We start from the raw sequence: 13,290 nt of genomic DNA on the forward strand, positions 1-13,290 counted from the left end.
ACTCCCCGCCCCCCACCCTCATCACAGAGTCCTGGGCTGAACTGAGGTTTGAAGACCATTAAATTTAAGAGATTGACCTGATGGGTTCCAGGCCACTGGTCAGACAGGAAAGCAGCCCTGAGCAGTGGCTACAGGGGAGGGCCTCACAAGGCATACAGGAAGAAGCTGTTCTAGGCCACTGATCAAGCTGGGCACCACTGGTTGTACTGGGGGGGACAGTGCAAGCCACTGGTCATGCCGGGAACCACCGGTTACACTGGGAGAGGCCAGTGCATGCCCTAATGGCCCCCAGTCAGAATGAGGGGGAGAGGGTCCACGGCCGTGCGCTGAGGTCCCAGCTCAGGACACCGGTTAGACTGGTCTGTCAGGCCACCGCCGGGGGCACTGGTCAGCCTGAGCCAGAGGGAGCCCCGCTCCGGGCCCAGCGCTGGGAGGTCCACTCCGGGCAGTGGGAGGTCCTGGCGGGGCGCCCGGGTTTGGGGGGGTGACGAAGGGGGGCCGGGAGGGCGGGGCGGGGCGGGGCTGCCAGGGGCGGGGCCTGGTCGCTCCCAGCCCCCGGGGCCGCCGAGCTGCAGCCCGGGCAGTCGCCACCGCCGCCGCGAACATGGAGCCCCGGGACGGCCGGGCCCGGGCGCGCAGGGCCCCGTGGCTGCTGGTGCTCGCGCTCCTGCTGGGGGCGCACCCAGGTATGGCTCGGGCGGGGAGCAGGGCGCGACTGGGGGCGGCCCCCGGGGACCCCGGGAAGGAAAGGGGGAAGGGGCTTTCATCGAGCCCAGGAAGCCAAACCTGGGACCACCCCCCCCAAGGAAGAGGGATACAGGAACATGGGGGATACCCCTCCCAATGTGAGACCTGGGGACAGCCAGGCAGAGGGGCTGGGCATCCCACAGTAGTGGATTAGACAGCGCCCCAGAAGTCAGCCCCCTCCAAACTCGGGACCAAGGAGTGAGGGCCCTCAGCCCCTGGAGTCTGGGTCTCGAGACTCCTGCTCCCTCAGACCCAGGAGTCCAGGCCTCCAGTGGCTGGAGTGGCTTTCTTCCAGGACACAGGAGACCCAAACCCCAGGGCTTCCCTTGGAAAGGGTTCTCAAGTTCTGCGAGGGTCAGGGACCCTGTGGCTAGAACCCAGTGAGTCACGTGCTCTTGAGGGTTCCCCCAACCTGGATTCAGAGCCCAGACTCTAAAGAACCCACCTCCTTCATGGACGAGCTGGAGCACCGGCCCTAGGCAGTGATGATGGAACAGAGTGTTTCCGAGTGACAGGGCCCCCCTTCCTGGGGCCCCAGATAAATCCACACACCTGCGTGGTGGTGGGAGGGGAGGAGGCCCAGAGGGGCTGGCAACAGAGGGACAGAGAGATGGGGGAGATTAGGGCACAGAGATCTCTCCATCTGTCCTCCTGTCTGTTACTCAGACTAGCCCCAGGCACCAGCCTGGCCCCACACCCCCTCCCCTGGGCCAGGCCTGGGCCAGAGGTGGGTGCCTGGGAATCCAGGCCCCTGGCACAAACATGGTAAATAGTGGGTCCCCAGGGGCAGGGCTGGTCAAGCTGGGCAGGGAAGGGAAGGGAGGTTCTAAGAAGTGAGCGCTGATGCCAGGATGCCAGCCCAGAGGGTGAGAGAGCATGGTTTCCCCAATGGGAACAGCTCTATCTGCCAGGATCATGGGATGGGAGTCCAACCCCACCCCCCCCCGCCACCCGCTCCCTTCCGCCTCAGGACCCAGGCTCCTGGGCCTCACCCCTCTCCTATTCAGAGGGGACGCACCTTACCCCCTTCCCTGCTCCATCAAAGAGGCAGAGGGGCCAAGGGGCGGGTAGGGGGTTCTGGCGCCAGGCCGGGCAGGTCTGGGCCAGCCTGTCCCTCCCACATTCCTGAAACCTGCCCAGCCCTGTCCCCCCTTACCGCCCCCACACACCCATACCTCAGCTGCAGGCTCAGCCCCAGCCCCCTGACTCATGACAAGAGACCCAGAGCCTGAGAGATATGGAGACAGAGTGCCAGGCTGACAGAGAGGCAGAGACTGTGGACTAGAGATGGGAGACCTAGAGTGAGAGATACACAGGCAGAGATGGAGAGAAATCTATCCCTGGCACCATGCCAGGCTCTGCGCAGGGTGCTGGAGGCCAAGGGATGAGCCAGTGCTGGCCCTGCCCTTGAGGGGTGGCTGGTCTAGTGGGAAGAACAAGGACAGGTGCAGTTTTACCCCCAGGAGGATTGGACAGAGGGCCCTATGTGGCCCAGGGGAGGAGCCCTTAGTTCTGTGAAGAGAGAGATGGAGAGAAATGCTGATGGATTTGCAAGCTCAGAGATGCAGACATGAGAGATGGAGGGAGGCAGGACCTGGGGCTGAGGGATAGGGGCTGAGGGTCTGGACTGTGTCTGAGGGAGGAGGGGGCTGGAGGCCTGGACTCCAGGGTCTGAGGGAGGAGGGGCTAGGGGTCTGGATTCCTGGGTCTGAGGGAGGAGGGCACCGGAAGCCAGGACTCCTGGGTCCTGGGGGAGAAGGGGCTCAGAGGCAGAGAGAGCTCAATGGCTCTCCTGCAGGTGCCCAGGCTGAGGAGCCCTTGTCTGGGTCCTCCCTGGTGGAGGTGATGAAGGGGGAGCCCGTCGCCCTGAACTGCACCGCCTTGGGGGCCCACGACCATTTTGCACTGGAGTGGTTCCTGGTAAGTGCTGCAGGCTGGGGACCAGAGGGTGGCCAAGGGGGCTGGGAGTCAGGGCACTGCAGGGCTGCACACATTCATTCCCTCATCAGAGCCCAAAGGACCGAAGAGCTCCATCCAGCTGCCTTTCCATTTTACAGGTGGGGAAGTTAAGGCCAAGCAAGGGGAAGGACTCTCCAAGGTCCCCTGGTGTCTGGGCGCAGCTGAGACTAGAAGGAAGATGCCCCCTTCGGAGCGCAGGCTCTTGAGAGAGAACATTCAGAGACAGAGGAGGATATAGCCGGGGGGGGGGGGGGGGGGGTGCATGGAATAGGACTAAAGAAAAAGAAAGAAAAGAAGATGAGACAAGCGGCTGAGGGACAGGGCGGGAGAGGGAGACAGAGGAGGAGAGACAGGAGCAGAGCAGGATGGATATTGAGGGACCTAGAGAGAGGAGACAGCCCCACGGGGCCCCGGGAACAGGGGCCAGACCAGAGGGAGGTGACAAGAGGAGAGAGACGAACCCGCAGGACGGTGGGGGAGGGCAGGCCAGGCAGCTCCGGCGCTGAGGCCCTCCCCGCCCACAGGCAGACCGCTCTGGGGTCCGCCACCACCTGGCCTCCGCCGAGCTGCAGGGCTCCGAGGTCCAGGGCCGGGTGCACGACTCCCGGGGCCGCAGCCCCCCATACCAGCTGGACTCCCGGGGCCGCCTGGTGCTGACCGAGGCCCAGGTGGGTGACGAGCAGAACTACGTGTGCGTGGTGAGGGCGGGCGCGGCGAGCACCGAGGCCACCACGCAGCTCCGCATGTTCGGTGAGTGTCTGCGGGCACCCGGGAAGGGGAGGGCAAGTGAGAGCCTGGGAAAAGGGCTCCTGAAGGTACCGTCTCCCCCACAGCGAAACCGGAGGCCACAGAGGTCCTCCCCAACAAAGGGATCCTGTCCGTGGTGGATGACTTTGCCCAGGAGGTACCTCGGATGGGACCTGGCCAGGGTCCTGGGGGAGGAGGGGGCTGGGAGGTTTGCACTCCTGCGTCCTGGGGGAGGACAGGGCTGGGGAACCCAGACTCCTATATCTGAGCGAGGAGAAGTCCCGAGGAAAGAGGGGGCCGAGGCTTCAGAGTCCTGGGTCAGAGCCCAGGGCCATGCCTGTGTCTGTCTCAGATCGCCACCTGCAACAGCCGCAACGGAAACCCCGTCCCCGAGATCACGTGGTACCGCAACGGGGAGCCGCTCCGGATGCCCATGGAGGTGAACGCAGGTGAGCCCAGCTGGCCGTGGGATGGAGCTGGGTGGCGGCCCGGGCTGGCTGACCGCCTCCTCCCTCTCTCCCAGAGGGCTACATGACCAGCCGCACGGTCCGGGAGGCCTCGGGCCTGCAGTCCCTCGTCAGCACCCTCTACCTGCGGCCCCGTAAGGCCGACCAGGACGCCAGCTTCCACTGCTCCGTGAACTACCAGCTGCCCACGGGCCGGCGCGGCCGCCTGGACAGCCCCGCCTTCCACCTCAGCTTGCACTGTGAGTCCATGCGGGTCCTCACCTCCCCGACCTTGGACCCTCCAAGCCGGCCAGCGGCCTGCCCTGACATCGGACCCCCTCCAGCACCCTGAACCCCACGGAGTCTCACGGCTAAACGTGCTCCACACATTCTCACACCGAATTGGGTCCTGGAATCTCACCCTGACCTGCCACCCGCACTGACCACTGACCCTTGGCTGGTACTCTCAGCTCAACCTCTGACCTCTGGTCCCTGATCTCAGACTAAGTGTGAACCTGAGCTGTGAAAGATAAGACCTCTGCCCTTTGACCAACCACAGCCTGCCCCTTGATTGCGGCACTGACCTCTTTCCCTTACCCCAGCCCCTGCCTTTTACCCTTGACCCGACCTACCCTTGACCCTGATCATGAGTCTGCCCTGACCTGTCCATCCCTCTTGCGCTTTCCCTTAGATCCCACGGAGAATGTGGATTTCTGGGTGGGCAGCCCGTCCACCACCGAGGGCTGGGTACGCGAGGGTGACTCTGTCCAGCTGTTTTGCCGGGGGGATGGCAACCCCAGCGTGGAATACATATTTTTCCGCCTTCAGGTGACTCACCCCATCGTTCCTTTGGAAGTCCCGGCCCCTGACCTCTGTGACATATTGGCCTCCACCAACTTCTGACCTTTCACCTGGGTGGCCCCTGGCTTAGTAAGGCACCTGATTGGTGACCCAGGAGCTAACGGGACCTCTGAGCCCGGATTTGAGAGCATCCTAACTTAGCGTGATACCTGACCTGGGGGACCCCTGGCCTAGAAGGGCCTCTGCCCCGTTACTTGAGGGGGCCCTGACCCTAGTATGACACTAACTTGGTGACCCCTGGCCTACAAGATGACTGACTCTGACCCGGGTGGCCCCCACCTAGCATGACCCTGCCGGCCCAGGACGGCTCCTGAGCCGGGTTCCTCATCCCTGGTCACCCAGGACAAGCAGGAGGACGTGCTGAAAACAAATCTTGAGGGGAACTTGACCCTGGAGGGGGTTCAGCGGGGCCAGAGCGGGACCTACGGCTGCAGGGTCGAGGACTACGACGCTGCTGAGGACGCGGTGCTCTCCAAAACCGCGGAGCTGCGCGTGGCCTGTGAGCGTCCCAGGAGAGCGGGCAGGGGGGCCCTGGCACCAGCGGCCTCCTGGCCCTCACCCCCGCAGCCCCGCCGCCAACCCTTTCTCTCCATTTCTGTGGTCCTTCCTGGTCCGGATGGTCCCCTCCGCCCCCAGGTGCCTGCCCCAGCCCCCTCTGGTCTCCCACACAAGGCAGCCAGAGAGCTCATTCCAAAGCACAGACCTGCCTGCCCCCAGCTCCGAACCTCCCATGGCTCCCCAGTGCCCCACAGGAGAAAGCCCACATGATCCACCCCGGCCTTCAAGCCCCACCTGGCTGGCTTCACCTCTGGCTGACCCTTCTCCCCACCCAGGCATTCTCCTCATCCCAGCCAAGCCCCTCTCCTCATTTTTAGGTCAACTCCCCTGCTTTCTACTTTCCATGTCTAGCCAGTCTCCAAGGTCCCAGTCTTCTAGAAAACCTTCTTAGTCTGCTTGCGCCCGAGCCCTGGGCGAAGGCTCTGTTCCTCCTTGGCACTCCTTCTGCCTCCTTTCCTGGGGCTAGACCCTGTGGCTGGGGTCGGGTCTGTTCCTCCTTGGCACTCCTTCTGCCTCCTTTCCTGGGGCTAGACCCTGCCTCCTTTCCTGGGGCTAGACCCTGTGGCTGGGGTCATCTGTGAACAAGACAGCCCAGTCTCCACCTTCTCAGAGCTCCCAGCCCAGTAGGGGAGACAGGTGGTAGATGGTGAGCAAGACGCTTTGAGTAGTGATGGGGCATCTACAGAGATTAACACAGAGTGAGGGGATAAGGGATTGGCTGGGTGAGTGGGGACTGTTTTAGACGGAGGATGTTACAGGCTCCGTCCCATCCCGGGAAGCAGATTCTGGCTCGGAGATCTGCAGGCAGGAAGTTTATGGGAAATGCCTTGGGATCCACATCTATGGAGGCTGAGGAAGGGAAGGAAGCAGGATTGGGCAGGGGCAGAAGACGGGCTGCAAAAGTCTCAGTTGGCCCTGCAGGGCACTGGGAAGCTGGCCTTCATAATTGTCCCCAGTTGGGGCGAGGGCACTGGGCCTTTCTACCCCCACATCAACCAGTCATTGCACGTGGGCCGCCCGAAGAAGAGGGCATGACCTTGAGCGAGGGGCTCTCTGCAGCTGAGGCAGTTCCCAGAGAGGGCCGACAGCTGAGGGCTGACAGCTGACATCCTTCTCAACAGCTGGGGGGATAAATCCTTCAGTGCTGGAGGGGAAAGCTGAGTGTCCACAACAGGGTGTCAGAGGGGCCTCTCTGAGAAGGGGCCATTTGAGTAGGAAACCAAAGCATGGAATCAGAAATACGAAGAGCCCAAAGAGGAGCTTCCAGGCAAAGGGATCAGCAAGTGCAAAGGCCCTGAGGCAGCACCCAACCATGGCATACTGGAGAAAAATGGCAAGAGAGTAGGGTAGCTGGAGCTCGGGACAAAGGTGGGGGGGATGAGAAGCGAGGTTGAGGAGGTAGGCAGAGGTCAGACCAGGCAGGCTCCTGTAGGCTTGGTCAAGGAATTTGGCCTCTATGCCAAGGGTTTTGGGCCGAGGGCAGGGCTGACCAGTGTGTGTTTTGAGAAGATCCATCTGGCAGCTCGGTGGGGGGATAGACTGGAAGGGCGGAGAATCCTGGCCAGCAGGGAGACCCAGTGAGGAGGTGGCTGCAGCGGTCAAGGCCGTTGGTCCTGGAGGTCAGAGATGGCAAGAAGTGGGAGGGTCCATTTCGGAGGCAGAGCAGACAAAAACTGGCTGAAAAGATGGGTGATGGGGTTTGGGTGGTAAGTCAGAGAAGGACCACCTCACACCTCCCGAGTTGTGCATTAACTGGGCCCAGACGTCCGCTCTGGAGGAAGATGGTTGAGTTAACCATAGGTTTTGGAGTTGGATTTGGGCTCCAGCCTTGGCCTGGATGGGAGTGTGGCAAGCTCGTGGAGGTGGGGAGAACCAGGAGGAGCACCGACAGGCTCTGCTTACGGCTGTGCATTCACGTCTGCACCCCCAACAGCCCTGGAGAGCCCCTAACCACATGGGTGAGGGTCGGGGAAGGTGACAGTCTGTCCCCCCCTCCAGACCTGGACCCCCTCGAGCTCAGCACCGGGGAGGAGCTTTCCTTATACTTGGGCAACAGCACAACTGTGAACTGCTCCGTGCAAGGTCTGCCCACCCCTGCCCTGCGCTGGACCAAGGTGAGAAGGAGAAAGGAGCCCCCAGCCCTGGAACCCTCGGCCCCGCACCCTCGACCCTGCCCTCACAGCCGCCTGGCCTCCCCCTTCTCTCCCTGCCAGGACTTCGTCCCCCTGGGGAACGGCCCCACCCTCTCGCTGAGCTCCATCACCTTCGATTCGGCGGGCACCTACGTCTGCGAGGCCTCCATGCCCACGGTCCCCCTCCTCAGCCGCACCCAGAGCTTCAAGCTGCTGGTCCAAGGTTCGGGCTGGGGCAGGTTTGGATGGGGACCGCGGGGATGGGGGGGGGCCAGGACAAACGGCTGGTCCCTCTGTCTGCTATTCCTCTCCCCTCTCTCCTTCTCTTTCTCTCCTCCTCCTTCCCCTTCTCTGATGGAGGATGGACCTCCTGCTCTTCCCCACCCCCCACCCCCAGGGCCACCTCAGTTAAGCCCAGAAGAGCCTCAGCCCCAGACAGGGGACAGCTGGAGAGAAGGAGAAGAAGTCAGGCTGGTCTGCTCTGCCCGCGGGTATCCAGAGCCCAAACTCAGCTGGAGCCAACTGGGAGGCAGTGTAAGGGACGGTCCTCTCCACCCTGAGCCCTGCGGGACCCAGGCACCCCTCCCCAAGCCCCTCGGGGGACCCTGCCCCCTTCGCTGATCCAAGCATTGTGCCCCTCCACTTCCTGGGGGACTGGACGTCTTCACCTCTGCCCTCGCCCCAGCCCTTGCTCCCAGGGGCCGGGGCTAACCCCAGCCTCCACAGCCAGCAGAGCCGGCCCTCCGAGGGCAGGGCTGGGTGAGCAGCTCCCTGACCCTGAAGGTGACCAGTGCCCTGAGCAGAGACGGTATCTCCTGCGAGGCCTCCAACACCCACGGGAAGAAGCAGCACGTCTTCCACTTCGGCTCTGGTGAGCAGCTGCAGGGGTGGGAGGAGGCTGCCCGTGGGGCCGACAGAGCCCTGCCAGCTGACCCCTCCTCCTCCGTCCCGTCCCTGCAGTGGCCCCCCAGACTGCCCAGGCCGGCGTGGCTGTCATGGCCGTGGCCGTCAGCGTGGGCCTCCTGCTCCTCGTTGTCGCTGCCTTCTACTGCATGAGACGCAAGGGTCGCTCCGGCTGCTGCCAGCAGGGGGAAAAGGGGGCTCCGTGAGTGGCCTGCAACCTTGGAATTGACCTCTGTAACCCCACCCCATCCCTACACCCACCTCTGACTTCACCTCCCACCTCGAGCCCAAACCCAGCCCATGACCAGCCCCAACCGCATCCTGTCCTCAACCCCAAACCCAAATACGTCCCCAGCCCCGACCCCAACCTCAACTGCATCCCATCCTCAACCCTAAACCCAAATACATCCCAGCCCCGACCCCAACCGCAACTGCATCCCATCCTCAACCCTAAACCCAAATACATCCCAGCCCCAGCCCCATCGCCAAATGAAATGCAGTCCCGTCTCCAATCTCAGACCTAATAATCCATAGCCACACCCAACCCATAACCATCCCCAAACCCATTCCCAAGCCCCACTGCAGCCCATCTGAAGCCCCGGTCTCCTCCATAACCCCAACCTCATCCTCATCCCCAACCCCAAACCCGGTTTATAACCAACCTCAAATCTGTCCTCTAACCCCTCCAACCCTAACCGTATCTCCATCCTCAACGCCAATCCCCAACCCACCTCTAACCTCACCCTGAGCCCCGGTGTCTCCCTCAACTGCATCCCCAGCCCCAGGGCCCCTCCCTCCCCATCTCGTTCCCATTCCTTACTCCAGTTCCATCTCCATCTATCCTCTCTGGCCCCTATCACATGGCCACCCTCCACTCCAATCCGCAGCCATCCCCAAACCCATCCCTGGAGCTGACACCCAACTAAGTCACCGTCTACAACTCCGACAGCAGCCTACCCACCCATCCCTAACCCCGATGCCATTACCACTCCCACCCCATCCCCATCCCCGTCCCACTCCCGCCCATCCCCCAAGTCCATCCTCACCCCAAACAACCCCCTCCTCAGTCCCTTCCCCAGGCATGACCCCCTCCAACATGCTGCCTCCTCCCCCCAGGCCACCTGGGGAGCCACAGCTGAGCCACTCAGGGTCAGAGCGGCCTGAGCAGACAGGCCTTCTCATGGGAGGTGCCTCTGGAGGAACCAGGCATGGCAGTGGGGGCTTCGGAGATGAGGTGGGTGAGGGCCCTGGCACCCTGAGGGTGGGGGGAGCCGCAGGGGTGTGGTGGGACAGCCCCTGTGGGCCCGGGCCCAGGCTGACCTCTCCATCTCCTCCCAGTGCTGAGCCCGAGGACCTCCAAGAGACTCTACTGGACCTGACATCAGAGAATCAGCATCAGATAACCAGCCCTGCGCACATGCCTCCACCGCCTCCGCCTGCCCCCACCTTCCCTCTTCCCCCTCCGGCCCCCCCTTCCCTTCCTTCCTCTGCAGGCTGGGCAGGGACCTACAGCAGCTACTGCTTGAAGGGAGGGAGGGAGGGTGGGTAGGAGGGGACCTTCCTCCAGGGAATGTGACTCTCCCAGGCCCCAGAATAGCTCCTGGACCCAAGCCCAGGCCCTGGCCTGGGACAAGACGAGGCTCCGAGGCTCTGAGGGGTCGGTCGGCCAGGGCGATTTTTACCTCCTGCCTGCATTGCTGGTCCCCCGCCCCACCTGATGTCCTACTGCATAGTCTGACACTGGATCCCCACCCCTGCCCCTCCACCCCCACCCTGTCATCTGTGGACACTGGAGTCTGGAATAAATGCTGTCTGTCACATCACACCATGCTGTGGCCAGAGCTTCCTCTGGGGGACGGGAGGAGAAGGGGGCGCAGGTGATGCTCCCCTCCCGTGCCCTTGCAAGACCTTGGAGAAGTCTGATGTCATGGAGAAAGAAATGAAAGCAAAGAGAGACTCTGCTTGCTGGCCAAGGGTGGAAAAGAGAGGTGCCCAGGGCCCAGAGGGTGTTAAGTGCCTGCTTTGGAGGGTGGGGTGCTGTTCCCTTAAGTAAAATCCTCAGTCTCTCTTGCAGAGCCCAAATGGGAATCGAAGCTGCAGAACGGAGCAAAAGCTTTCTCTGAGCTGCGGAGTGGATGGAATTAGGGATGGAGCCGCCCCCTCTGAGAAAGGCAGGGTGCCTGCCTCTGAGGATTCCCTAGGGGAGGAGGGGTGACTTGGAAGAACCCACAAAAGGGTTTCCGGGGCAGAAAAGAGTGAGGCCAGTTAGAGAGACTTACTGAGGTCGAAGAAGAGAGTGATTTGAGAGAGGGATAGAAAGACGGAGAGATGGGGGGATGGACTGCAGAAGCCCAGAAATGAGACCCCTGGGGTCAGATGGACAGCGATTTGGGGAGAGAGAGGCAGAGACAGGCAAATAGGGACAAAGAGAGAAACAGAACTGGGACTCAAAGATCACTACAGTCAGCAATTTGAAGAAAAAAGGTTGGAAGGAGGAGCTGAGAAGCAGGGGGTAGGGTGGTGGCGGGGGGGGGGGGGGGGGGATGGCGCTGTGTGACCCTGGGCTCTCACACTTGGGCAGTGGAGGGGCTGCTGTAAGGCATGTGTGCACCAGGAGTTCTCTGCACTCAGACCTTAGGTCTCCGGCAAGTGACTCGGCTTTTTGTCCTCAGCTTGCTCATCCACAAAATGGACAAAGTGGGATCTGTCACCCTGGGAAAGTGGTGAGCTGCTATGGGAGCCTCCTGGTAGGGGACTGAGCTGCATGCCCAGGGTCCCCAGAGCAGAAGAGCTCACAGCCTGATTGAAGATGCTCAAATCCCACTGTTTATTGAATTAGTTTAAAACAAATGAGAGAAGAGGGAGAAAAAGAAGGAGCAGGTTAGCACACTTAGATCAATCACGGCAAAAGTGATCAAGGTTCCCACTGCCTGAGTTTTGGGGTACACACGGCTCCAGAGTCCTGTCTCATCGTGGTGTGGTTCTGATGCCTACAGTGGAGGGTGAACCAGGGGGTTCTGCACCCCAAAGGCGCCAGGGCCACGGCGGGGGGGCGGGGGGCGGGCAAATACTCTTGGCCGTGACTGTAGTTGGCTGAAAACGTCCTTGGCAGCCATAGCTTTTAACTGCATGGCTTGGGCACAGGACTCAGGGAACAGATCTGGAGTCACCAGCAGGAAGCACCTCACTGACACATGGACCTTGGGGCTTACTTGATCCTTCCATCCTTCCCATCTATGTTCAAATCATTCTTAACATGTCTACCAGGCCCCGTGAGTTGCTTCTGAAAAACCATTCTTTGTTTCATCTCTCTGCCTCCTTATTCATGTGGCTTTCTTGTTTTCTATATGGCAGAAGTGACTATCCTTTTTTTAAAAAATACAGCAGACACAAGAGAGTTGTTGAGAGAATTTGATAAGATAACTGTGGAAAGTGTTTATACAAAGCCTGGCACAGAGTATGTTTTCAGAACATGTTTATTATTAGTAGTATCATCATCCAAGGAAAATGGAGGGGCAGAGAGAAAAGCAAAATAGGGTCCCTTGGTCCAGGGAAGGGACCAGGTGGAGAGAGATACCACTCGAAGAACAGACATTGGTGAGGGAGGATCTGGGGAGCTAGAGGGGGGTGAACAGATGGTGGGGAGGGGAGAGAGGGGACCCCAGGGAGGAAGGGGTTCTCTATGTTCAGCACCTGGTCCCTGAGTTAATGAGGAGAGGGTCCTGGGCAGCTGGACAAATAGGTGCATACTGTCAGGAAGGCATACATTTGCTTAAGGTCCCTCATCTGCATGGCCACCCAGGAGGGCATACATTTGCTTAAGGTCCCTCATCTGCATGGCCTCCCAGGCAATTTGCATACAGATGGCAGTCTGTGCCCTCGGTCCAGGTCCAACCCCTCCCACCTTGGCCAAGGGTCTGGGGGAAAGGGAAAGGGGGAACCCACAGGATCTGGGGCTCCCAAGAAGTAAAAGCAAGTTTGGAGTAAACTACCATTGTTTATCCATCTTCTATGGCTCCCTGTTGCTCTCAAGAGCATGAGACACCCTTCACTTGGCATTTAGGACCCAAAATGTTGCCCCTCACTCATAACCCACTGCTCCCTCTCTCCACATGTCCCCGCCTTGTGCCTTCATGACTTTACTCCTCCTGGAATGCCCTCCCCTATTTCCCCCATTGTCACAAAGCTAACCTGTCCTTCAAAGCCTGGACATCTTGAAGGATTCTAGGAAGTTTTCACTCCCCTTTCCCTGTCCTGGGAACTTTATAGGAATCTCTGCCTCTTCTGGACTCCTATAGATTCCATCAGTAAGGTTATGTTTGGTTGCAAATGACCAGAAAGAAAAAAAAGGAAGTCAAAAATTTGTGTAAGTGAAAAGGAAAATTATTCACTCATATAACCAGGATGATCAAAGGCTGACTACCTTCAGGCATAGCTGGATCCAGGGGCTCAAATAGTCTCACCAGAAAGCTGTCCTCTTCCATTTCACAGCTCTGTTGTCCTCCAAGCACAGGCAGGGGCTTTTTCTCTCAACTGTCACCCTAGCGCCAGATTTCTACCCTACCAGTTTAGCAACCCCCAACAAAAGAGTGTGTCTCAGGGCGCCTGGCTGGCTCAGTTGGTACAGCATGCGCCTCTTGATCTCAGGGTTATAGGTTTGAGCCCCACGTTGGGTGTAGAGTTTACTTAAAAAATAAAAAATTTTGGGACGCCTGGGTGGCTCAGTCAGTTAAGCGTCTGCCTTCGGCTCAGGTCATGATCCCAGGGTCCTGGGATCGAGTCCCACATCGGGCTCCTTGCTTGGCAGAGAGCCTGCTTCTCCCTCTACCTGCTCTGCCTGCCGCTCCCCTCGCTTGTGCTCTCTCTCTCTGACAAAAAAAATAAAATCTTTAAAAAAAAAAAATAAATAAAAAATAAAAAATTTTTTAAAGATTTTA

The 13,290-nt window shown here is 60.1% G+C and overlaps 1 protein-coding gene across 1 annotated transcript; it reads left to right on the plus strand.

The window, feature by feature from the left end:
• Positions 1 to 536: 536 nt before the first annotated feature.
• On the plus strand, positions 537 to 10,176 carry BCAM (basal cell adhesion molecule (Lutheran blood group)). Its single transcript, XM_036123763.2, has 15 exons — positions 537 to 686; positions 2,546 to 2,667; positions 3,231 to 3,456; positions 3,540 to 3,610; positions 3,806 to 3,902; positions 3,977 to 4,159; positions 4,591 to 4,727; positions 5,103 to 5,259; positions 7,317 to 7,432; positions 7,532 to 7,673; positions 7,848 to 7,984; positions 8,177 to 8,321; positions 8,411 to 8,555; positions 9,470 to 9,587; positions 9,692 to 10,176. Exons 1-15 carry the CDS (start codon positions 605 to 607, stop codon positions 9,695 to 9,697), a joined length of 1,884 nt encoding a protein of 627 aa, XP_035979656.1. The 5' UTR covers positions 537 to 604; the 3' UTR covers positions 9,698 to 10,176.
• Positions 10,177 to 13,290: the final 3,114 nt, after the last annotated feature.

Source organism: Halichoerus grypus, chromosome 15 (genome assembly GCF_964656455.1).
Source record: "Halichoerus grypus chromosome 15, mHalGry1.hap1.1, whole genome shotgun sequence".
NCBI lineage: Eukaryota > Metazoa > Chordata > Mammalia > Carnivora > Phocidae > Halichoerus > Halichoerus grypus.

Excerpts from the sequence above, each read along its gene's own strand:
- BCAM (XM_036123763.2), top strand. The coding sequence starts at position 605 with ATGGAGCCCCGGGACGGCCGGGCCCGGGCGCGCAGGGCCCCGTGGCTG. Across the intron at positions 4,728-5,102 it reads ACATATTTTTCCGCCTTCAG|GACAAGCAGGAGGACGTGCT; the intron begins GTGACTCACCCC and ends CTGGTCACCCAG. Across the intron at positions 8,556-9,469 it reads CAGGGGGAAAAGGGGGCTCC|GCCACCTGGGGAGCCACAGC; the intron begins GTGAGTGGCCTG and ends TCCTCCCCCCAG.